At 44.7% G+C, this 25,769-nt stretch overlaps 2 protein-coding genes across 3 annotated transcripts in view; both read right to left on the bottom strand.

The window, feature by feature from the left end:
* Positions 1 to 219: 219 nt before the first annotated feature.
* Positions 220 to 6,803, bottom strand: atp6ap2 (ATPase H+ transporting accessory protein 2). The gene is made up of 9 exons (XM_058082428.2): positions 6,666 to 6,803; positions 5,795 to 5,925; positions 5,594 to 5,722; positions 5,418 to 5,513; positions 4,065 to 4,202; positions 3,919 to 3,972; positions 2,582 to 2,731; positions 2,383 to 2,502; positions 220 to 814 (listed from the first exon to the last, which is right to left on the bottom strand). The coding sequence occupies exons 1-9, from the start codon at positions 6,736 to 6,738 to the stop codon at positions 620 to 622; spliced, it is 1,086 nt and encodes a 361-aa protein (XP_057938411.2). The 5' UTR covers positions 6,739 to 6,803; the 3' UTR covers positions 220 to 619.
* A 2,963-nt stretch (positions 6,804 to 9,766) lies between these two features.
* bcor (BCL6 corepressor) overlaps positions 9,767 to 25,769 on the bottom strand; it is a 43,525-nt gene continuing 27,522 nt past the window's right edge. For both annotated transcript variants that reach the window (XM_058081609.2, XM_058081610.2), the window contains 6 exons: positions 25,090 to 25,386; positions 15,203 to 15,369; positions 13,999 to 14,144; positions 12,011 to 12,088; positions 11,771 to 11,927; positions 9,767 to 10,292 (listed from right to left, as the gene is read on the bottom strand). In XM_058081609.2, the coding sequence (XP_057937592.2) occupies positions 9,938 to 10,292; positions 11,771 to 11,927; positions 12,011 to 12,088; positions 13,999 to 14,144; positions 15,203 to 15,369; positions 25,090 to 25,386 (1,200 nt within the window). In that variant the 3' untranslated portion in view covers positions 9,767 to 9,937. The remainder of the gene's footprint in view (positions 10,293 to 11,770; positions 11,928 to 12,010; positions 12,089 to 13,998; positions 14,145 to 15,202; positions 15,370 to 25,089; positions 25,387 to 25,769) is intronic.

Here is a 25,769-nt window from a genome sequence, read left to right as displayed (position 1 = left end):
CAGAATGGCCTTTGACGCGATTAGTCTTAAAGCGAATTGATTCAAGTGTAACCTAATGACGCAAATTATAGCTTTTTAAATTACATTTGTTGTATGAAGTTATTCAGACGGTTACCGAGTGGGTTTTAAAGGATTACAGAAATATTAACTTTCTATAAATGTATATAGTACATCCTTACATTTGGCATTACAATTCATGTTTCTAAAAACAGACATCAATCAGCATGACCAGCATCACAATTTATTGTTTTGCCATTTAATTCTTACGTCATGTATTTTAATAATAATCACCCAACAACTGCAGGGTGAATATTTGCAGGAATAAACACATATCTTCACAATAATCTTTTCACAATAAGAGCACAGCAGTTTGTCTTAGTCATATTTCAATATATACACAAATATTTTACTTAACTTAAAACAGACTTTCCATAAATTCACCATTATTCCAAACTACTTGGTAGGAATGAAATGCAATTTAAACATTGTCAATGATCACAGCAGCACAAACCAATTGCGGTATTATACAGCTTCAAGGTACTCACTAAACATGACGGCACACCAAACAAACACGAGCATCTAAAGGAGTGCAGGAGGTCAAGTGTCTTTTTTTTTTTTTTTAGTCCATCCTGATCTTCTGGTTGGTCATCCTGTAGATGATACTGTCATAGCCTGGGTCCATGTTCCACAGGTTGTAGGCGACAGCGATGACGGCGAGTGCCAGCGCGATCATTAGCCACAGCACAATGTTGAAGATCACGGCATAGTGGAAGTTGTACTTGTAGGCCAGGTTGTAAGGGCTGCCCGGGTTGCTCTACAAAATAGTGTGGACAACCACGTCAGTTAGTTAGACAGTTATAGACTTCCTTTATTGTCATTGCACAATAACACAGCAGTGAAATTGCCAACGAAATGTCATTGCCTGGCTCCCGCATAATAATAATAATAATAATGTGGAGAATAAATAGATGACATCAAATATGAACAACAATATACAGCGTAAACAGTAAATTGCACAAATAATTTGGAATAAATAATAATAATTTAAAGTTTTGCGTATGCGTATGGGCAGGTAGAGGGCCTTATTTGGTGTTTGATCATACATAGCAATAAACCTTTTCTGATTCTGATTCAGCAGTCTGATGGCCAGGGGAAAGTAGCTGTCTCTAAACCTGGTTGTTCTACAGCGGATGCTGCAGAGCCTTCTCCCCGACGCCAGGCGAGAAAACAATCCAAAGTCAAAAAAAAAAACCCCAAAAACTAAAAGCAAACAGCCCTGTAAACCATATTTCCTCAAAGAGTTGCCTCTGTTCAAATAGATGCCGCGGCCCAAAAATGTTATCCCATACTTAGATTCGTCAACATGCCACAGAATTCACAGCTGTGTTCTTAAATTGATGAATCCTAGTTCCTCCTAAACTAAGTGCATGAAATTTGAGTCTAAAGAACATACAGCATAGGTAATAGCCCATCAATGCCCATAAAAGGGCATGAGACGGTATAGGGCCGTGAGCAGACACGGATTTCAAAATGCAGAGAGCAAAATGTAAATTATTAATTGAAGCACAGCAGGTGAAGAGAACAAAACTACAGAGGTGGGGGTGCTGCTGCAGGAAATCTGCCACAGTAGCCGTAGAGCAGTTACACCCACAAAAAGCAATGTCTTCACCAACTCAACAAATTTGACAACAAATTTCAGTATTGTGCTTTGTCTGTTCGCTCTCTTTTGGGTATTCGTCTTTCCTCCAAAAGTCCAAAGTTGCATTTCATACTCATACTTAATTAAATGTGTGCTTTTGAATGCAGCGCTCTTTTGCAGATATTGCAAATGGCTGTACGACTATTTTGGTAATGGTAATGGTATTGGTTTTATTTCATTTGAACATGCATCAGATTACAATTGAATGCATCACATAATCAGTTCACAGTTCCACATGTCCAAAAGGAGTAGGAAGAAGCAAAGCTTATTAAATCCTACCCCTCCATCTGGTACTTTTACAATCAGTAACTGTTACATTTGTTCACTTCCTGCTTTCCATAATACAGTTTAAGGTTTATTTTTATTTGTATTTTTTTTAATAATGCACCTCGTACCAAAGTACAAGGTGATATGACCATACAATGACATAATGGGTACCCTAGTAACTGTCAATATTTTCATTTACAGTAAAGAACTACCACTCGGTGTACGTGGCTTTGTGTACTACAAGTTTACTGTAAAAACAAAGCATGCTCAATAAAATAAAAAAAGAAAGTAATATACTATTTACTGCTATATATGCGTTAGCCAGGTACTTTCTGCAACTGAGTCAGTAAACATCGTTGTCCACTATTTGAGGAAATGCATTGTGGGGTTTTTTTTGAGTACCACTCCGGACTTACAATCTGTTTGGACTCCAAAATGGAGCGGGACTTCCTGGTCAAGGGAGCCTCAAAGTTCTTCACGGTCACCACCTCCACGACGGCACTGTTGCCATAAAGACTGTATACATCCTCTCCAAACTACAACAATGAACACACAAACATGGTTTTAGATGGAGTCTACATTGATGGTTGGAAAGGCTTGCGTCTTCCTCCTCACCTTTTGCAAGACAGAGGCGAGAATAGCGATAGCATCACGGTACTGTGGCGAGTCCTGTCCGTAGGTGCGGCTCAGCTCCTCTAATCCAGACAGCTCTAAGGAGTACAGGTCTGGAGAGTGGTCCTTGGCCAAATGCTTGTGTCTCTGCAGCTGAAGGATGGCCATCAAAAAAAGTTTTATTCTGTGCTCATGCTTTTAAAAGGTCCTCTATTATACAAAGGTGACCTTTAAATGATGTTCTCAGAGTAAAATGTGGTCCTTGTGTGAGCATGGTTAAGAGCACCAAATGTGACAAATATCTATGTCCCTCACATGTTTGCTCCATTCCTGGAAGAAGATAGCTCAGACACTCCCTTTTGAAGCTTTTCATGACGTCACAAAGGGAAAAAAACTCCACCCCAAGTTAGATGAGCCACTCTGTGGACAGTGCTTGACTAAAGTTGTGCCGCTTATTCACCTTGTAGGACCTATGAATAATAATAACTTCCCCTGTAGTAGCTGTAGTTGTTTCAGATAATAATACAGCTTATTCAGAAAAGTCAGATTGTACTTGGACAAAAGTCTTGTCACATACCAAATATTATATTTTCCTTTGAAAACACAAACATGCTACAAAAACATCAGAACGTAAAGTCAGGGTACCTTGGTAAGAACAATTAATATTGTGTATGAGTACGTATATTAGTCCCAGCAATATATGCTTACGATGTCTTTAAATCAAAAGTAGTCATCGAGTGACAGCTGTGGTAGCATAGCAAATAAGCTAACCTCACATGATGTTGCTGTTAAAATGCGACTGCAATTCACTGTAACTCACAAAGCTACGCTAATGTTGCTAACATTTGTGTCCTCCTGTCCCACTCCTTAATGTTACATCGTTGTGTGTGATATACAGTAAGGATCAGCCGATATTTGTGGTTTTTTCCTTGAATCGGTATCAGCCGATACACGCGTGGGTTCGCCGATATATTTTTCCGCCGTAGAAAGCTGAATCCTACTGTGTTCAGTGTTTACATTTCAATAAATATTTGTTTAAACATGAGACCTGTAATATTTGTTATCATGGTCATTTTTTCATGTAAATTGAGGGCTCAGTATTGGCCACAAATATCGGCCCAAGCAAAATCGGCCATCGGTATTGGCATCGGCCCCAAAAAAAACATATTGGTCAATCCCTAATATACAGTATGATATCTAAGTGTATATGTAAAAATTGCACTTGGAGACAGGCATGGACAAACAAGTCATTAGTATTAAAGCTACAAACACACACAACTGTTGTGTTTTAATGATGGCGTTCTAAAAGCACTTGCTAAAGTTTCAAGCAGCTGACTCACCAGAGCAGTGATATCACGCAGAACTTGGATCTCGGACAGGAAGAGCAAATCCGCCTGCATACAGTAGAACAGTAATAATAAAGATGTTATAAAGTAAATATTTCCACATACTAGTGTATAGTAAAGTGGTTCTGTTGAGAAGTGACCTCTGCATTTCTACTGAGGGAGTTGAGGGGCAGGGAAGCCAGCACAGAGCCCTCCTGGGACAAACGGCCTCGGATCTGCTGTAAAGTCACTGGTAGGTCCTCAAACACAGCGTTGGCTTTGCCCAGCATGTACAGCCTCTGCATGGTGAGAAATGGAGGATACATAAGCAATCTTATGTGGAACTTCTAAGACAAGGTTCCACAGGTTGCCTTTACTTTCTTTCACAGAGGGTACCAGCAATTAGTGCTGCAGAAACGGACATGTGCTGAAAATGGAACACATGAATCTGTCCTGAAGGTCTTATGGCCGAGTTTGCAATGACAATCTGGTTTAACACATTTTCTCCATTGGTTTCTTCTCTTAAAAGACCTCCTAGTACAGTTAACCTAGACCTAACACAATTTCCAAATGGTAATGTTAATGGTTTTATTTCATTTGAACATGCATCAGATTACAATTGAATGCATCACATAATCAGGTCACAGTTCCACATGTCCAAAAGGAGTAGGAAGAAGCAAAGCTTATTAAATCCTACCCCTCATTCTGGTACTTTTACAATCAGTAACTGTTACATTTGTTCACTTCCTGCTTTCCATAATACAGTTTAAGTTTTTTTTGTTTTTTTTTTTAATAATATACCTTATACAATGACATAATGGGTACCATAGTAAGTGTCAATATAGTGATATGTATAGCACATCATGACTGGTTCAAGACGCTTCATCCTTGTATTTAGCAAACATCAACTGCTTGTATTGTTTCTTGAATTGGCTCATCGTTGTGCATTGTTTGAGTTCATTACTCAATCCATTCCATAGTTTGATTCCACATACTGAAATGCTATGGCTTTTTAACTTAGTCCTAGCATAGAAGTGTTTCAAATTCAGTTCTTCCCGAGATCATATTTCTCAATTCAATTCTAAGTATTCAAATCAATTCTAAGTATTGGATGACATTTTTAGGTAATTGGTTATTTTTAGCCTTATTCATTATTTTAGTGGTTTGAAGATTAACTATATCAGCAAGTTTAAGTATTTGTGATTTTAGTAATAAGGAGTTAGTATGTTCTCTGTAGGCGGCTTTATGAATTATCCTTACTGACCTTTTTTGCAGTACATTTAGCGAGTGAAGATTGCTTTTATAGTTATTAGCCCATATTTTCCACACAATAAGTAAGATATGGATAATGAAATAGAAAAGGTAGTGTGGGTCGATGGCATGAAAGTCACTTTGTAAATGTCATGACATCAGTCAGCTGACAATAAGTTCCCTCCTGCTTTGCTGTTGCTCCGCGGCTGCAAAGATTAAGTTAGCACAAACAAAAGGTTGAAGGTTATGATTTAAAATTGTACCTCTTCACTTGGGGCGAGCTGTAGCACTACAGGCGTGTCCTCAGCGAACAGGGAGTGCACTGTCTCGGCAACGCTGTCCATCGTGAAGGGGACTGGCTGGGAGGGGTAAAAATGGGAGAAAAATCTGATGAAAACCTTCTGAAAGTTTAATACATCGAAAGCTCAGACTGACTCACATTCTCCAGCGGATAGGAGGCCACACTCTGAGGGAAGTTGAGGCTATCAGCGCCTCGGACCACCACCAGAACATTAGCACGGGGACGCTGGAACAAAGGACCGGCTTGCAGACCAGGCCAAGACAGTTCCTGGGCACATAAACACAAACTGTTATAAAATAAGGTTTTATTTGAAATACTAACCATAAATTGTCAAAGCACCTCTTGAACAGAGAAGCCCATGGTGAGAGCCACCAGGTCTGGGATCTTCTCCCCAGAGACGGGCCACTCTCCTTTCTGGAAGGACACAAATTCAGGAGCCTGCAGCACTGTCATGCTGTCACCATGGACTCCTGGAGGATGGCACAAACATGCTCAATTAGCAAAGGAAAATAAATGTACATGTCATAAGCTTCTCATCAGTTATGATCTTAAATATATCTTTAAACCACTAAATACACAGCTATGCTCAGTTTTGACTGACACTGTTCATTACTGTGGTAGTATGGGTGCAGAACTGGACTTAAACATCCATTATTCTTTAACACCCTGACACTTTAATGCGACTAAATAAGGGAACTAAAACCTCCGTGTCTTATATCTGCAATGACAAAAAGGCAGCGACACGTGATGGAAAGACAACGTTGAACTTCCGGTTTAGCGGCCTGTCACATGACACGATCCCTTCTACTGTAATAATAGCAAACCACGACAAAACAAATATAACACATCACACACAATTAAATTGTTGCCATGTTTAAAAACTGAGACTTGGAGTAAATTAAACAGTAATTCCAATTATTAAAATTGACTGACGAAATGCGCCCCCCTCCCCAATTAGCAACGCTTGTCAGGTGACCAAACCGGTACGAAACTACCACAGGAAGATAACAACAGCAGAATAAATGCCTCATTTTAGTGTACAGGCAAAAAATACAGACATGAGCATCAAATGAATGAGCTAATCAACGTTACTAGCAAACTAGGTTAGCATAGTCCAGACTGTCATCCTTCAAACATTTCGACCTCATGATTCAGTCACGATCACGTTAAAAACAGATGAGATGTGTAAATATGTTGACATAATTTCTACCTGTGGAGAGGAAAAGCAGGGAGAGCAGTGCAGAGGACAGAGCCTTCAACCTCGGACAGCCAGTCAGCGCCATCTTTTTGCCTTCTCTTTGCAGCTAGCAGTGATCAGCTGACATGATACGTCACGGGTGGTCACGTGATGCAACAGCATCATGACGTAAACGGAATGGCTTTTTTTGTACAGTGAAATTAATGAAATATTATATTATAGCTTTTGCCACGTTGCACAATCGAACTATTCACCTTTACTGTAAAGCATGTCCGATAAAAAAATATATATGTATCACAAACCACAATTCCTACTTGGTCACGTGGTACAGGCAGTACGGGAAGTGAGGACCATACTTGTTTGTGTTTTACACAATTAAGCGTATTAGGAAATTAATTAAAATATTATAATTAAGGTGCAATATGCCTTGGGGGCGCTAACCATAGACATATGACACTGACCCTCGAAAACTATATATTCTAACCACTTCACGCTACCAAAGCTGCAGGCCACGCCCCACGCAACACATACACACGCACATTAGTCGTGTTTTTCTTTAGACAGAAAACGTACATGCTTACAAAAATACATTTCCAGAAAGGATTAATGCCAGAAGAGGCTGTTGTAGAAATTAAAAAAGGCAAATAAACAAATAAAATATATTTAAAAAAGAGAAAGAGGTAAAGTACTACATTTATATTATCTACACAGTTAGAGTGCTAATGTTAGCATGCAATCAGTGGTAACATGCTAACTTTACCATGCTAACACCAAACACAGTAAGTGTGGTCATTTTTTGTCTGTTTAGCTATGGAAATGTATAAAAATGCTACTACGCTAGTATTAACATGCTAACAGCTAGCATGATAGTGCAATGTACCAGGAAGGCTAAATGTCCCAAATGAGAATTATGACTTTGGAACAGTCTGATATGTGAGAAATGTGAAAAATGTGAAAGTAGCTAAAACATGTTAGATCAAAGGCATTTTGTATTCTGGAAGAAAAAAATGTGGGAATTTTTGTACTGCTAATAGCATGTCCTGACTTTGTGGAATGACTCGATGTTGGGAATCGGTTGAGAAATCGGTTGGAAGTAGTAGCACTACACTGAATAGTGTGAATTAGGGGAGAATTTAGATGTTTTTGAGAGTATAAATATGAGTAGTCTCAATGTCCCAAACATGTTGAAAAGTGTGATGTTGGAATGGCTTGAATTGGTTGAGAAATGTGGTGTAGCAGCAGGTTAAATTGTTATATTGCATTTTTGTATCTATTATTGATAGTTCGTATTAGAGTGTCTTAGAATAGTGGACTATTCCATTCGATTCAATTTGGAGGAGTCTGATTCAAGATTCAATCACGCAGTCAAAAATGTGATCAAGATTGTACCATGGCTGCTATAGAGCATACATTTTGATACAAATTCAGCCTCATTTGTGTTAAAGAAATGAAAATGACGTGTGTTTAACAGAAGACCCATACTTACGGAAGATGGCGGCGTGTGCACACCGCAAAACTCAGTGTCACTTCCAAATGTGTAGTTTTGCAGTATTATTTTGCTCATATCAGGTCTGGTTGGACATCTTATACTGTGTAAATAGGGAGCCAAAAAGGGATAGCACCTTTAATTATTATAACATAACTTAACATATTACGGCACACAGACCTCACAGCTAGGAGACCAGGGTTCAATTCCACCCTCGGCCATCTCTGTGTGGAGTTTGCATGTTCTCCCCGTGCATGCGTGGGTTTTCTCCGGGTACTCTGGTTTCCTCCCACAGTCCAAAAACATGCTAGGTTAATTGGTGACTCCAAATTGTCCATAGGTATGAATGTGAGTGTGAATGGTTGTTTGTCTATATGTGCCCTATGATTGGCTGGCAACCAGTCCAGGGTGTACCCCGCCTCTCGCCCAAAAGACAGCTGGGATAGGGATAACGCTCGTGAGGAAAAGCGGTAGAAAATGAATGAATGAACATATTAGCATTTTAGATTAATTGGCGACTAAGTTGTCCGTATAAATGTGAGTGTGAATGGTTGTTTGTCTATATGTGCCCTGTGATTGGCTGCTGACCATCTGATTTCCCAGTGTTAATACACAGGAAATCCAATCAATGGACGGCAACATAAATAAACATGAGGACACAGCATGCATAAACGTCACCACTGCACCACGGGAATAAGGTCTCGACGATGCAATTATCAGATTGGACACAGTGTGGCGCTGCAGGTCCCAACATTCATTCGGTATCTTATTGAGCCATGGAGGCAGACACAAAAAAAAAAGTGTAGCTACAATACAAATGCATTCCTAAAGATGGCAATGTTGGATTGCATCTGATCCTGCTGAAGAGTCGCGGACAATTTGGCTAAACGGTTTAATTTGACATCGACACCCAATTCATTTAGTCCCCCATTTAGCTTTCCAGCTCTTAACGTAACCTCACAATAAGGAAGCAGTGGCAGCGTACACACAAGTGTCATCTTGCAGTTTGTATATTTATTTTAAAGCAACTTCTTTTGTAAAATATAAATACAAATTAGGAGACATTTTAATTACAAAGTTAAAATAAAAACAAACCAAAAATCAAACACACCAAAAAAGTTGATTTTACTGCAGTAGCCTCACTGTTTTATATATATATATATACATATATTATATATATATATATTACATATTATATATATATAATATATATATATATATATATATAATATATATATATACACACAAGCTCTTTGCCAAAAGGGTGAACATCAGTATTACAATAAAACTTTTATCATACAATCAACGCTGTAGATCCGCATGTTAAATTACAGACTTGACCGTAAGCACAATTCCAACATTACAAAAAAGATGTACAACAAAATAGCCCCTCCTGTTTTGAAGTCTTCGTGGGGGTTCGGGGTTCGGGGGGGGGGGGGCAAAGAATTGTACATCATGTGCTCCCTATATGAACTCAAATAGCACATTCAATGGCACAGGCAGCTACACGTATGCCATCCCACTGCTGACACGCACGCTTGTCAGTGGTTAGCATCATCAGAAAGAAGAGAAATCTTTTTTTTTTTATGTACACACATGTATACAGAGATGTACATACATATATCCATTTATATTTACTTATTTGTACATATATTAATTTATAAAAAATATGACCATCAGTTGTTGAGAGTCAAACATATGGCTAAGCTGACAGGTCAGCCAGCAGGTCCAAAGGTAGGTATTATATACAGTGCACCACAGCGCTGGAAAAAGCCACCTCTCCAGTCTTGCAAGAGGATCAGTGCTTATTGGGACCTGGGTTCAGGATGAGGCCCACCTGTCCGGCGGCCTTGATCTTCTCCTTCAGTTTGTCCCTGGCGTGGTCCCAGCGGTCGTCCAGGCACTCCAGTGTGGAGCCCAGCAAGGCGGCCAGCTCTGCGCTGTCCTCCACCAGGTCCAGCAGCTCCTTGCTGTCCGGGTGGAAGCCCTCCAGCTCCTCCGGGCAAGAGAAGAGCTGCGACAGGGACGCCTGTCGGTAGAACTCCGCCTCGGCCACCGTCACCACTTCCATGTGCGGGAAGGCCTGGCGGAAGCCGCGGGCCGACATTCGCAGCCGGCGGAGGACGTCGGACAGGAGAAGCCAGTTTCTGGGCCTGAAGGGGGGGCAGATAATCATGGATGAGAACTGGGCAACAAGTCTAGATTATGTACTTTTAAAGTAATTATTTCTATTGAAATATTGCAATATTAACAGCTGCCAAAGTGTTCCTTAACAGACCTGCCAAAGCCTTATGAATGTAGAAGGCCATATTGATATTTTTACATATTTTTATAAATTTGAAAAAAGGCTGTATTATATACTGTATATTCCAACTCAAAGCTCTGCATCATGACTTCACAATTTCAGCCTTTTCTCATTAAATTGTCTGTTTGTTTTGTTTAATTTAATTTCCACGTTGTGCAATGGGCCACTAAAAAAGAGCCACGTGCTGCAAATGGCATTTTTGGCCGGCCGTCCTTCTATAAATCTTCGTCAGAGTTGAGCATGTGACATGATGTAAACTGTGAGCAACCACAACTCGAGTTGAGTATTCGCTTGTTTGCTTCCTTCGTAGAAAGCAAACAATGGTAATTAAAGAGAGAAGGGGAGTGTTAATGCAGCTGGAACAAACGACAGTCATTTTTTGTCGAAATTGGAGGGGATCGTGTAGGTGGGCTATACACCCTCCCAACAAGTCGCATGAACAGGTTAGATTGTGTATATGGGTATTCTAGAGTCAAAATGCGTGAGCGTATGAAAAATGCAAACATGCTGGCAGGTCTGACTTTACCATTGAAAAGTAGGACACTGATCATCAATATCACTGATTAAAAAAAAACAATGCCACATTATCTGAAATTGAAATTATGAGAAAAAAAAATAAAAAATCCAATACATTTTTACATTAGAAATGTTGGTATTTTAAAAATGTTTATATATTTATTTTAAATGAACATTTTTACAATTTATTTTTTATTTTAGTTTTAGAATGCATTTTAAGATCAGTTATGTTTTCAATGTAATTTTATCTGATTTTTCAAGCATTACTTCCAAATTAAGTTTTTATTAATGTCACATTTTAATTTTTTTTTCATTTTAAAAATTTATTAGCAATTAATTTACATTTAAAAGCAATTTTCCTCTGCATTTTTTAGAACGTTTTCCTCAAAAATCAAAAACACTATTATTATAGGCGCAATTTAACCTAATAAATTCACACATTTCACTCTTAGGTATCCATATCCATTCTTTTCTGTTCAACCCAAATAAACCCCTAAGAAGTAAATGGATACCAATCACTCACTATGTGCTATGTGTAACTTTAAACAAGTCAACTATTCAAAGTGCTTCATAATGATTGACAGATGGCCCAATGACTGCAAGAACTGTGAATGAAAGGTCGCCCAATGACTGCCGACTTGGTTGTGGGACCTAAATACATAAATACAAGTCCCGGTGGAAAGAAGAATACATGCTGATTATCATTTATTAAATTCCAGTGAGTGTGCTGGTCCTAAAGAGTGGACATGCTCTTTATAGTCCACGGATCCTGAAGATGGGAACATTTACACTTGACAGTGGGATGCTCACCCCTGAGAGACGGACACCTGGATGTTGTAGCAAGGCAGCAGAGGTCGGTCAGAGAACTCAAACTCAAACACCTCCCTCTTGTCGTCCTCGTCCTCGTCATCTGGGCCTGGTGGATTGGCCAGGATGTCGTAACCGGCGCCGCCCTCCTCGGCAGACTCTTTAAAAAAAAAACGCACAAAACACAAGTGAGCTGATGTTGGAAGATAAAGTCTGAGAAGGAGGGCAGTGATAGGTACTCACCGCACACCGCGCTGCCATAGAATTCCCAATAAAGCCCCGGGTCGTCATCCGAGTGGCCCTGAAGGTCAGCAAAATAATCTATGGAGAGAAGAGAGGAGCGCGTGACTCACGAGCTGGAGCCAGGGGGACAGGCAACGAGGCAAACAATTGCCCTTGGAGACAAGAGGCGAATGGATAAACGGCAGTAAAAGCGGAGGAGGAGGAGGGGGAGTATTGGGGGGAGAGGGAGGGGGGGCGCTAATGGTCAGGGGCCAGCGGCTTCACCACAGGGGAGGGAGTGACTGTCTCTACTGGGTTAAAGCTGGCTGAGTTCAGAGCGAGGCTGCAGACGGCTGCCAGGAACAAGAACCACACACCGTTTTTTTTTGCCGTCGCGCACGCACGCACGCAAAGCTGGAAACAAACATGGAGGCGAGGGAAGCTGGATAAGCGGCGGCGAGAGCAAAGTGTGTGTTCAGCACATACACACAAGCGCAAGCGCGCGCACGCACACACACACACACAGCGAATCAGAGCTGGGCTTTGTGCCAGCACTGAGGCGTGGGGCGTCTGGCGTGTGTTTGGAGGGATTAACGGCCTCCAGATGAGTGGGACCAGGTGGAGGGAGGGAGGGCGACCATCGCTCGCTCGCTCACTCGCTGTGTGCTCTCTCTTTCTCTCTCTCGCTAGTTGGTTGAGTATGCGCTTTTAAAATGCATTCATATTTGTAATGTAAAGTATATTTATATGCTAGGTTAATTGGCGACTCCAAATTGTCCATAGGTATGAATGTGAGTGTGAATGGTTGTTTGTCTATATGTGCCCTGTGATTGGCTGGCGACCAGTCCAGGGTGTACCCCGCCTCTCTCCTGAAGACAGCTGGGATAGGCTCCAGCACGCACGTGACCCTCATGAGAATAAGTGGTATAGAAAGTGAATGAACGTTTAATAACAGCGCCACCATGTGGTGCATTAGTCAGAAAAATAATAGCACAGGCAACACAGTGGGGGTGCAGGCTTTGACAAATGTACAAACTTGTGTGCATTGGTACACTAGGGGTCTCCAATGGTCTTCAATATGAGAAACTATACTCAAAACCTTTGACTATGGTCTGCTGAAATAATGTTGTAACCATACAATGGCAGGACAACGTCATTCCATGTGAAAATGTACATCTTAATGTACCTAATTCTTTGACACTTGGTGGGCTACTCAGAAACAGGCAGTGAGCTACTGCTAGCCCACCAGCTACCAGTTGGAGACCCCATACAGACAGCACAATATGAGTGAAAAAATTATCGAAACCGTCCACTTTCTACGTTTAGCGCCACCTCTTCCGCGATCACATTGCTGACTTCCAAATCTGAAGTTCCCAAGGCAAAGTCAAGCCCAGTCAGAAAAGGCACGCCCAGGCCCCAGCAGGCACTAGATAGAGCCCATTTCCTCGCATAGGCTGAGCAAACACAGTCGGCGTTGCTAAGTAACCAGCTAAAGGAGCTCAGAGGCAACAGCACGCACTCCTGCAAGCTCAAACTCCCTGTCTAACAGGTGGTCGAAGGGGGGGCTGTAGAGGGGGGGTTGCCTGCCGGAGGGGGAAAGACTGGATGACAGCGGCTGACATGACGGGTGGGGGAAAGTGTGCAGCGGAGGGGGTGGCTGGCGGGGGGGCGGGATTTGATAAAAGGGAATCGGAACAAGGGTATCGGAGCAACAGGTTGTGCAGAGGTCATGGCGCTGAAAGAACAAGCCAATTGGATCGGGGGTGTCTGAGTTGCCGCTTTAACAAGTGAACCCTCGTCACCTGCTAAAACGCCACCCACCGGTCCCCTCCCTACTGCCTTCTTGTACTTTTTAAATAGCTTTTTATTAACCTTGGATTATTTTTGTGACGCGAGTTCGCTTGCCGCTTGGATCACCAACAAGTCAGATCAAGGCATTCCATTTCAAACTCTACCTTGGTGAACGATACGGTTAAAGCATAAAAGCCATGTAGTACAGCTTAGCTTACCAGTGAGGAAGTGCTCCATGACTTCGCTGTGGGTCATCTTGAGGAGGCCTCTGCCAGAGTACGTGGCCAGGGTTGGGTCGGCCCCGTAGGACAACAGGACGCGAACCACGTCAAGGTGGTCGTTCTCCACGGCGTCGTGAATAGGCCTGTAAAGACATAAGAATATTTCTATAATAGCATTCAGTATGTAGGGTCTAGTACACAAGATGACAAGGTATTCCACTGGATATCTTTGACATTCCCTGGAATTTCACCTTTTATATTGTGTCCAGTAAAAACATTCATTCATTCATTTTCTACCGCTTTTCCTCACGAGGGTCGCAGGGGGTGCTGGAGCCTATCCCAGCTGTCTTCGGGCGAGAGGCGGGGTACACCCTGGACTGGTCGCCAACCAATCACAGGGCACATATAGACAAACAACCATTCACACTCACATTCATACCTATGGACAATTTTGGAGTCGGCAATTAACCTAGCATGTTTTTGGAATGTGGGAGGAAACCGGAGTACCCGGAGAAAACCCACGCATGCACGGGGAGAACATGCAAACTCCACACAGATGGCCGAGGGTGTTTTGAACCCTGGTCTCCTAGCTGTGAGGTCTGCGCGCTAACCACTCGACCGCCGTGCCGCCCCTCCAGTAAAAACATGTATCTCCAAATTTGAGGAAAACAATTATTTGTTTTGGATAAAAATAAAAAAATATCATACCATTTTTATCTTTTCGATTTTTTCTTACTTTTACTGTTTTTATTTTTTAGAAATGCACAACACAAATACAGGTGCTCTACCTAGTGGCAAAGTTGGGACATTACAGTTACATCATTGCAGAAAGGCATCCATTTGTGACATACCATTTTTAGCCCATTATAAGCACAATAAATAAGAACCTTTGCCAAATAAAACTGACCCGTCTTCACAGGACAACAAACAACAACAACAAAAAAAAAACTACAATGTCGCCAAGTGACGCTACAGACGCATGACTGGATTATTATTGTCGCGTTACATGCTTTGCCCAACAGGAGGTCCTTATCTTCAGGCACGTCTCCAGCGTCCTGTTTCAACCTGGGGAGTCATGCCGACTCCCTTGGCAACTGATGAGACACGTGACTCCTCCCCTGACGTGCTCCCCCTTCAGCGCCTGCTAAGGCAGCCACGGGGCACATTGGCCCGTGCCAGGCGTGTTTTTAGGTCGACGTACCTGGTGCCGTCCTGTGCGCTGCAGTTGATGTCGGCGCCGTAGTCCAGAAGGTGTTGGACGATGCTGAGCCAGCCGCGGGCACAGGCCTCGTGAAGGGCGCAGTAGCCGGCGTAGTCACGGTGATTCACCTCACACACTCTATTCTCCAGGCAGTACAGCACCACCTCCTGCAGAGAGCCAACACAAAGTGCTTTGGTTCAGCACAAAGTCGTACAAAGACAGACAGCTTCTTGCATGCAAAGTTCCTGTGTCAGGCAAATTATGGGAGGAAGAGGAGGGAGGGGAAATGAGCGTGTTCCTGCGCCGGACTAACATAAAAACTCGCACACAAGCGCTCCACATAATGCTGCAGCTGGCGGCAGACGCGTCCAGGAGACCGAGTTATGACTCAACCAGCGCGTTGCCTGCCAGATTTCTGTGTGTGTGTGCGTGTATGTGTGTGTGTGTATGCGGATGCCACTGTGGCAGACAGTCACAACGGGCCCAGGCAGCGAGCGCGGCGTAATGGAAGCGGAACAAAGAGATTTGATAGACGCACTCAAGAGCTGGAAATGTTTTCTCGGAGTCTCCGGGCGGCGACGGCCGGCATCCAGCAGGAAAATAGACAGGGCTGGTTTTTATTGGACCGCCGCAGCGTCTGCTGCTACTAAATGGAGGAAATGTGTGTTGATACCGCCATTCTGTTGTGATCAAATCTGATTTATTTAACCAAATCAAAAGTTTTCAGGATTTCACATGTGTACATCCCTACATATAAACATATAGTATACTGTAAATTATCACATACTACAGTATTAATTGGCCCTGTACCCTAGAAACCGCCCATGAATGATACAGGAAAAGGCCGAAATGATACTGTGTCAAAGCCCAGGGCAGTGATACTGATAAAATATAGAGTTTAACCATGTCCAGTATCAGCCCCATGTATCAGAGCGTGCTGCTCTGGTATCGTGCCCGTGAAACAACCAATCAGAGAACAGCGCACGAGTGCTTAGTGCCTAGTGCTTCTCAAGTCACCAAAAAACCCAAACTTTATTAATGGAACTTTAATTGTCAGACATTGATACGATAAGACTGTTGATAAAATATTATTGTTGAAATATTTTTGCAATTGTTGTGTTTACACTGTTTACATATAATACATGTAATAAACTGAACATTTTCTGGAAAAAATGGTCTTTTGATTAAATAGTACGTGATAATAAGCTCATGATTAAATAGTATGTGATAATAAGATCATCACATGGTTTGTCTGGTATCAGGCCCAGTATCATGCCCCCGCGTGCCTTCGGTCTCGGGCTGATACCTGGCCTGATACCAGACAAATCATGTGATAATCTATAATAGTCATATGGCAAAATTATAACACGGCTCTATGTGTAAGATAACTGAACCGCTGCACACCGAAGGGTGATAATTTGTCAAAACATGCACCCTAACTGTGTTGTCTGTAATCTTACTTTTCAGACATATCTGTACATCTATGCCAAGGAAATACAGCTGGAAAAGGTGCAGATTCTGGAAGGTCTAGAAATCGTTCTGTCTGATGTTCATGTATAGCTACACTATAGGAGCCCACATCTCAATACAAAGGCCTTGGCTATGTGGAGATGTTGCAGAAGACATCCCCTCCTGACTGAAGGCAATCATCTGTGTGGTAAGGCTGCAGTTCACAATGCCCACCTGAAGAACGACTTCTTCCAGAGGAAGAACCTCACTCTTTTGGATCATCCCGTGTGTTCCCCTAATCTAAATTGAATAGCAAACATTTTGGGATGGCTGGCAAGGGAAGTTAACCAAAATGGACACCAGTTCTGGACATTGGATGCCCTCCATGAAGCCACCTTCACCACCTAGAGCAACATTCCCACTAGCCTCCTGGAAACACTGGCATCAATCATGCCCAAACCAACTTTTTCAGGTGAATGGTGTAGCTAACTCCACCTCTTTCGTTCAGTTTAATGCTTGTTTTCAATTAATTGCCAACTCGGAATTTTGTCTCACATTTCATTCTGAAGCTCTACTTAGAACCTCCTTAAAAGCCAACAATGTAAAATATATAGGGTGTGTATGTGTGTGCATGAACGTAAAACGCTAACACGCCGAGGCAGCGTCCCCCTAACAGCCCACCGCTGAGACCTCCCTCCTCTGAACCTGACTCCAAACTTCCATTTCTATGCTAATTCTAGCCCTCCAGCTGCTCCAAGTGTTTATCTCGCTCTCTCGCCATTTTCACGAAAAAGGACGGAGGAGGAGGAGGAGGAAGGAGGAGGGATGTGTGTGAAAGGGAGGGGGGGGGGGGGGCAGCAGACTGGCGGGATGAGCCGCGGCGGGGGAAAAAAAGAGTGAGCGGAAGGAGGGCCGCGGCAGCGAAGGCAACACCCCGACAGATGACAGATTAATGAGTCTGCGGATGAGATCTGCCGGGGCCGTCCGCTGGGCCACAGCTGACAATAACAAGAGATGAAAGGGTGGGCGCTTGTCGTGGGTGGCAGCCCAAAAATATGTGTGTGTGTGTGTGTGTGTGTGTGTGCGTGCGTGGGGCGATAAGAGTGATTTAGAGGACGATCTTGGCCGAGCAAAAAGGAAAAAAAGGAAAGAGGGGGGGGAGGGAGATACCAGGAAAAGAAGTGAACAAGTGCGTGCAAGAAGAAGTGTTCGAATATTGGGGAACGGCTAAAAATGCGACGGGCCAACTGGTTTTTGCACGCTGCCAGAACTCCCGTTTGTGCTGCTGGAAAGAGATTCATGAGCGCTGTGCCGAAGCCTACCCTCTGGGGGATTCCACTTGTGTGTGTGTGTAAGACTGACGACTGCTGCGTTGATATGCAGCGTGTGTGTGTGCGTGTATTTACGTGCCTGCTGATGACGGTGTGTTGTGTGTGGCTGTGGAGGAGGTGTAGCGCTAAACCTCCGGAGCCGTGTTTAATATCGCTGGGAGAGAGCGAGGAGCTTAGCACGAGAGCCCCGGCTTCCCGCCAGATAGGCGCGCGCACGCGCACACACACAAACACACACACATCTCCACGGTATAATGAGACGCTGCGCGCACACACACCCCTCCTCCCTCCGTCCTCTAATCTCCCTCTCTAAAATGCTTCCCCGCGCACGCCTGCAATCAATGCATCACTCAGACATTTAACCCCTTGCGGAGCGGCCCTGCTTACCCCGCTTAAGCGCAGCGCATAGTACAAGCTCGTGCGCCGAGGCATTGCTCGTGTGGCTATCGCCGTGCGCCAGTCCGAGGGACACACAAGTGTGGCTTTTTCAGCAAATACATTTACAAAAAAACACACAAAGGGCTAATTACTTCTCCCGTGTGTGTAATATAGATTCCTAAATAAATACCTACCCTAAATATAATAAACTGAACAATAGGGGGAAACTAGGCCGATCTTGTTTGCGTTCTGCTAATGTGATAACAGTACGGCCAGATTAGACAGCAAGCTAGCGTCTAACAATCCTAAGGAGGAGGCCTGCGCAAAGCTCATTAATTCAAAAGGACTGTCAACTGTTACCACCTCCGCAAAAAAACCTTCCTTCACTTTACTGCAGCGGCTAATGCAGCAGCATTCAAATCCGCTGGCAAAGTAGGAAATGTCTCCACTTTAAAAAGGGAATGTGACTGAAATACATGGCAGACGGCCGCGATGACAAAGCTAATGTGTTTTCCAAACATCTCTTTAATAGTGTACGGTTTTTCGTCACACAACAACTTTGACACCAATTTGAACACAGAGCTTCGGAAATTGCTCCATAGACCATAGACCCTTTTTTGTATCGGTGCTACAATGACCGTAATCAGGTGGAAAAGGCACAACATTCCAAGCTGTACCTGGCTGTGTGAATGGGGCTAGCAACAATTGTTTTCAACATAACAACAGGTCAAACTTCACCACTGTCCCGTCAGCAGAATACATATCTGGACACTAACTCGGAAACCGGGAATTTTGAGGATCAATTTCAAGCCCCCATTCCGTGTCAGTGCATTTCAAACTGATCAGCGACATGGAAAAACACTTTAATAGGCTGTGTGAAAGGGGCTAGCGACAACTGCGACCCCCTTGAATGAGTGGCTGGTGCTAACTTCATACAACCGTCTCAGTACTGCCTCTGATATTATCTCAGAAGGTGAGGGAAAACAATCTTTGTCACCCCAATTCTGTATTGGTGCCATTCATACAGAACAGAAACAGACCGCCTCTGTTAAGACTCTGATACTACCCAAGAATGCGGAAAAAGGGTTTAGGTTAAGCGCTATTCCATGATGGTGCGTCTAATGCTGACCAGCGATATGGAGAAAAAGAGCACAACATTCGTAGGCTGTGTGAAAGGGGCTAGCAACCGATGCTTTTCAACAGGGCGGGAGAAGTGAGGGGTGTTAAACTTCACACCCAAGCACTGACATTCCCTTACACAAACGCCTTCCCGCCTCTGAGGGCCTCTCCACACAAGAAAGCTTTCAGGTCGAAATGGTAAAGTATTTTATCGTTTCACCTTGTCATCCACACAGCAACAACATTCTGGGTGCCCCGAAAGGGTATTTTTTTTAAAAACGGCTTCTGGAGTCGGAAAATTTGACAACACCGCTTTGTTGCTGACATCATAACCACGCAAAACACTGCTTTTCTGAGAACGTCGCTGCCTCGTCACATGACCGGAAGTGAGTGGTTGTGTACTGCTGTCAAAAAACGAACAAATCTGCCAGTCATCATTTTACTGATATTTTTTGTCTCATATTACAAAGTGACTCAGAGATAAATCCACTTTGCCATTAGTCTAGACACAGTGTGAATGCAGCCCCCCGCCCCCCCTTAAATATCTCCAGGGTTAATGTTGTCTTCCGATTCTGTGTTGCTTGTGTTTGTACAGAACAGCAACACACCGTCTCTGCCACCTGACTCTGGTACTTCATTAGAAGCCGCTAAATCCGAAGCTTGACTTTGAGTCTCTGCTTTTCACACCGATCAGCAAAATAGGCACAATATTTCTGGCTTTAAAAGGCAGTGTGAAAGGGACGAGCACCAATTTCTTTCCACACAAAGAGAGAAGTGAGAGCGGGTGAAGTGAACGTCAGGTGTTAAACTTCACATCCCTGTCCTGGCATAGCAGAATACACCGAAGACGGCAAATCCAAGGATCAACTTCGACACCGCTATTCTGTGTTGGTGCTTTTCACACAAACCGGCCATAGTAAAAAGGTGCAAAATTTCCAGCTTCAATAAGCTGTGTGAAAGGAGCTAGCGACCTATGCTTACATACAGGGCAAGAGAAACGTCACACCCTGGTCCCGGCATTCCCTTACATGGAAATGTCATTGCGCAACTTTGTCCCAGTCTGTGTCGGTACCGTTTATATGCAACAGTGACATCGGGCGGAAAAACAACGGCTTTCCCAGACTTTGTAAAAACGTGGCTCAGGCTCAGTATGATTGTAACATTTGTGTGTCAAAGTTCACCGAGGTCCAAAGTCAACAACTTTTCAACAAAGTCTATTTATCTCCTCAAAGCAAACAGTTCAAATCACAGCAGTTTTTCCAATTATAAATGTGGTGGGTACTTAAAATGCTACGCACTTCCTCTCACGCTTTTTGCGCTGCGTTCGCCTGGGCTTGTGGAGAGAGGGGGGAAATCAGACATGATTTATGTGAGGAGAATAAATGACAGATTGCACCTTTACATCCCGCCTTTCAATGGGCAGAACCAAAAAAAAGGGGGGGGACTGGCGCACCCGTCACGGGCGGCGATAGCGGTGGAGGAGGGTTGGCTGGTTGGTTGAGGAGAGGGATGAAGACATCCGCAGCATCTTTCCTCATTAGCATTTCAAATGCTTCGCGAGCGAGTCGAGGGGGGTGGGGGGGAGCGAAGAGAGCGAATAAAAAGGGAAGAGAGGGAGGGAAGACGAGAGCGAGTGGGCTTTCATGTGCGCAGGCACGGAGCGGCGAACTAAACGAACATGAATATATGCACGGTGTCGTCCGGGCACCAAGAGCGCGTGTCTTAAATTGTGTGTGTGTGTGTGTGTGTGCGCGCGTGCGGTGCTTAAAATGATTAGGAATTTGCATGTGCAGGTCTGTGTGGGTGAGCGATATCAGCAAGCGTGTGCGCTTACTAGGTCATAACTGGCGCCACTGTGCGTGCGCGTGTGTTTCACTAATCAGGATGTGACTTGTGCGTGTGCGTGCGTACCTACGTTACTGTCTCCCAGGCCCTCCTCCGGCCCGGAGTCCGGAGTTTGCAGCACACCAGTATGGTACAACAAGGGCTGTGAATCTCCAGGCTTGCTCGTGCGTTTGTGTGCATGTGTGCGAGTACGATATGTCAATGGGCGCGCGTGCGCATAGTGCTTCAAATGATTAGAAATTTGCATGTGCAAGTCTGTGTGGGTGTACAATAGCAGCAAGTGTGTCTGCCTTTGCAATCCGGCGCGACTGCTCACGTGCTTATTAGGTCATAACTGGCGCCACACACATATATAAATATATATATGTGTGTGTGTGTGTGTGTGTGTGTGTGTCACACTAATCAGCATGTGACTTGTGTGCGTGTGTCACTGTCTCCGAGGCCCGCCTATCTCGCTGGCTGTGTGTGATAAGCCCAGAGCTTGCGGCACTAAAACACCAGTACGGGACAACAAGCGCTGTGCATCTACAGGCTTGTATGCTCATGCGTGTGTGTTCACTATGCATATATTGGTGTGTGTGTGTGTGTGTGTGTGTGCATGTGTGTGTGTGTGTGTGTGTGTGTGAGCCCCAGGGGTCTGCCCCAGGCTTATCACACGCAGGCAGTGAGAGACGAGCTTCCTGAGAGGGAGGCAGCGAAAGAATGAACGGGAGGGAAGCAGGGAGGGGAAGGCGGGGGTGTTGTTTGCGCAGCGGCCAGTGACTTGTTTGTGTAGTCTCAGGGTTTCTCCTCCCCCCTCTCGGCATGTAGAGAGGGGGGAGGGATGCTAAAGGTGGGGTGGAAGGGAAGGAGGGAGGGAGGGAGGTAGGACGAAAAAAAAGAGAAAGATGCGGGAGGGGAATAAAACGTTTGAGAGAGACACATAAATCACAGAGACGAGCCAGCTTCTCTCCAGCACGGCTGACTGCGCCCTTGCCCCGCCCCCCCGTCGCCGCCGCCGCCGCCCCATGTTTGTGCGCGAGCGAGGAAGGAAGGAAGGAAGGAAGAACAGCCTCCGCTGCTGCTGATGCCGCCGCCGCCGCTAACCACAGTCACCACGGCACATTAGAGGGCCATTAGAACGCGATTATACTCCCAGCGCTTACCTCTCATTCACACTCTCGCCGCCCCGCTCTGACTCACTCACACGCACATACACACACACACACACACACACACACATCATGACGCACACACTTCCTAATCATCATAAATGTGGCGTCTGAGTTTGTGTGTGTGTAACAAACGACCATAAAGCAAGCGCTTAATGAGCAAACGCAGGATGCACACAAAACACACCTATTTACAGTTTGGTGACGATGCCTCTGCTGGTGATTAAAGATATTACACACGTGAGAGTACCCGTCGGAAAGTCCGCCAGCGGGGCGAGCAAGTTAGCTAGCGAGAGGACACGCAGGGCAGCTGACAAGGCATTAAACTGCACCAATCAATAAATCAATTTGGAGGAATCTGTCGAGGGGAGAGAGCGGCACAAAAGGACGACGGAGCAGGAGGAGGTGGAAGAGTGTGACAAAGGGTCGCTTTAATTAAAAAGGACGGCACCCCGCACGAGTGTCCGATAAACAAATCAAAGTTTGGTTCAGATAGGGTGTGGAAGGGTTAATCCCAAACGTGGTTGTGTTTCCAGTGGGATGGATAACACCATTTATGACGCAACAAAAAAAGCAACAAATGGAGGACATCCGACATTTGCCACTCCCTCAGTTTGAGAAAAGTTTTCACTCATTCCTGTTTGGTAGATCCTCGGGAAAGGAACTTCTAAAAGGGACAATTCTTATGCTTCAGGACCTAGAAGACTTGCTGTCAACCAAGAATACAGCTGTCTATCACACAAAGCAAAATGTCCAACCATCTTGCTTGTGACCTCAAGCTGAAACCAACTTGGGTTCTGCAGCAGGACAACGATCCAAAACACACCACCAAGTCCACCTCTGAATGGCTGAACAAAAACAAAATGAAGACTTTGAGGTGGCCTACAGTCAAAGTCCTGACCTAAATCCTATTGAGATGCTTACCGGCATGACCGAAAAAAGGTGGTTGAGGCTGCAAAACCTTCCAATATGGCTGAATTACAACAATTCTGAAAAGATGAGTGGGTCAATATTCCTCCACAGCCGCCCGAAAATAACACTTTGAACACCGCTGTTCTAAGTATTCCTTCCATAAAAGTACTTCGCTATTATTTGGTATCCTTCACAATGTTCAGCGTTTGATGATTATTGCTGTTCACGCTAGCGTTCGGGGGATGTAACATTCACGATGATCTAAACTGTTGCTGGGTCGCTCATGTATATGTGGAGAAAAACAGTCAAGTGTGTTTACTATTCGTGGCCATTAAAAACAAAGAACAGTACACATGAATGTAGGAAGCTGATCACGTTAACGAAGGCAAAATTCACAGCACAGCACACTGTAGCGGGTAGAATTCCTTCTCATGCCGATTTGCCGTTTGCCAGTTCTTGCAAGAGAAACAAGAGACTAGCTCTCTGAAAACAAACTTCGGAATTTGTTTTCTATATGTGACTTAACAGCTCAACCAGAAAATCCAAAGCACAAGTGCCATCTAGTGTTGTGGGAGGCACAGTGCATCGCCAATAATCGTAGTGGAGATAGTAGAGTGCATATAAACCGCGATGTCACATTGAGGTGTGAAAAGTGAAGAAACCAAATTATTTTAGTAATTTGACTAATTTAGTGAATGGAAACATATTGAATGCCAACGTCCGCCATGGACCAGACCCCACTTGGATTTTAGCATAATTTCGCATAGACACGCAAAATCGCACCTGTCAACCTGAGGGAACTGACAGCTTAAGTGTTGCGTTCTGAAGAGTTCGTCTTCTTAGTCATTGGAATTTACGTCACGGCCCCGGCAAAAAGCTGCCAAAGCAGATGAGGATGCCTTCGTGTTAAAAACGGTATACGGCGACTGCGGAGCACTCTTAGGTGGGGAAAAACGGGTCTGGCTAATACGCTTGGGGGGTGAAGGGAGCTTTTTGTAATGTGTTGTGTTGTGAATGTCTGGCAGCAGCACTGAAGAAAAAAAAAGTCCGGATGCACAAGAGAGAAAGAGAGGCAGCGAGCATCTCCGCTCTTCTCCGTGTAATGATTCCGCCGATCCCCCATGCTGTCTGTGCGTGAGCGTGTGCACAAATGTGTGTGCATGTGTGCGTGTGTGTCACACTTCGCCTCACGGAAAATTAATGAGATGTGAGAGCGGAGCGAGGCGAGAGAGGAGGAGGAGGGGGTGGGTTAGCGTGTGTGTGTGTGTGTGTGTGTGTGTGTGCGCTTGCGGGGTGCCAACGACAATCTGAGTCACAAAGAGAGGAAGAGAAAGAGTGCCGAGAGGAAAGAAGGGGGAGGGAAAGAGCGGAAACCTGAGTGAGAGAGCGAGGAGGGGGCTGGTGAAGGTGGTGGTGGTGGTGGTGGTGGGGGGAAAAAATGGCGAGAAGAAAGCACGAGCGAAATAAATGGAAGATACAAAGAGGGATGAAGAGAGGAAGAGGATGCGAGAGAGGAGAGACAATTTTGAAAATAGGCGTGGAGCCGCGTAGCAGACGGGAACAAAGCGGGGCGAGAAAATGAGCTCAATTTAAGAGGAGAGGAAGTGGAGATGCCAAACGAGGCGAAGTGTAAAATGTGCCGAGAGCGAATGCAGGGGGGGTGGGGTGGGAGGGGTGTTTGGTGGGCCCCCCGCCTTATTACCTCGTAGCCCAGACGCGCCGCTCTCTGGAGGAGAGTCTCGCCTGCGTTCTTGTTCACGATAAGCCGACGTGCCTCAGGCGGAATGGGTCGCACCGCCGGGGTGGTGTCAACGGCAATGACGGCAGGCGTCCGGTGCGGCCTGGTGACCTCTGGTGGGACGCCGCCCGCTCTGCCGTTCGTCTGGGGCTGCGGCGGGGGCGGGCAGAGCGCGGCGGGGGAGCAGGGCTTGACTGGAGAGCAGGGATAATGATTAGGAGAGGCAGCTCGCTTCCTCTGAGCCTCTCGCTGCTCACTCAGCTGTGGAAAGAGAAAGAGAGAGAGGGGAAGAGCGTTAAAGCAGCCATATAGCAGACGGAAACTCAAGGGCACACACATGCAGGTGTAGACACGCTCATACGCACGCACGCACGCACGCTCACACGCACGTACGTACGAAAGGTACATTTCATACAGCAAAGTGTGTTCATTACCTGCTTGGCCACACATACTCACACAATGGCGCTTTTGTTTTTCGTAAACAAGGCCCCTTAATGTGCAACATCTGTGTTATTTTTATGTCAGGAAGACACGGGATGTGTCGCACGTGCACGCATGCACGCAGGCGGCGCCTACAAAACGACTGCTCGCGCCGCAAAAAAGGGAGAAAAAAAAAACGCTGCAGGGACTGGCACGCCACTTCT

The sequence above is a fragment of the Doryrhamphus excisus genome, linkage group LG12, assembly GCF_037039965.1.
Source record: "Doryrhamphus excisus strain RoL-2023G ecotype Guam linkage group LG12, RoL_Dexc_Guam_v1.1, whole genome shotgun sequence".
Lineage (NCBI taxonomy): Eukaryota > Metazoa > Chordata > Actinopteri > Syngnathiformes > Syngnathidae > Doryrhamphus > Doryrhamphus excisus.
This window is presented reverse-complemented; position numbering and strand designations above follow the sequence as displayed.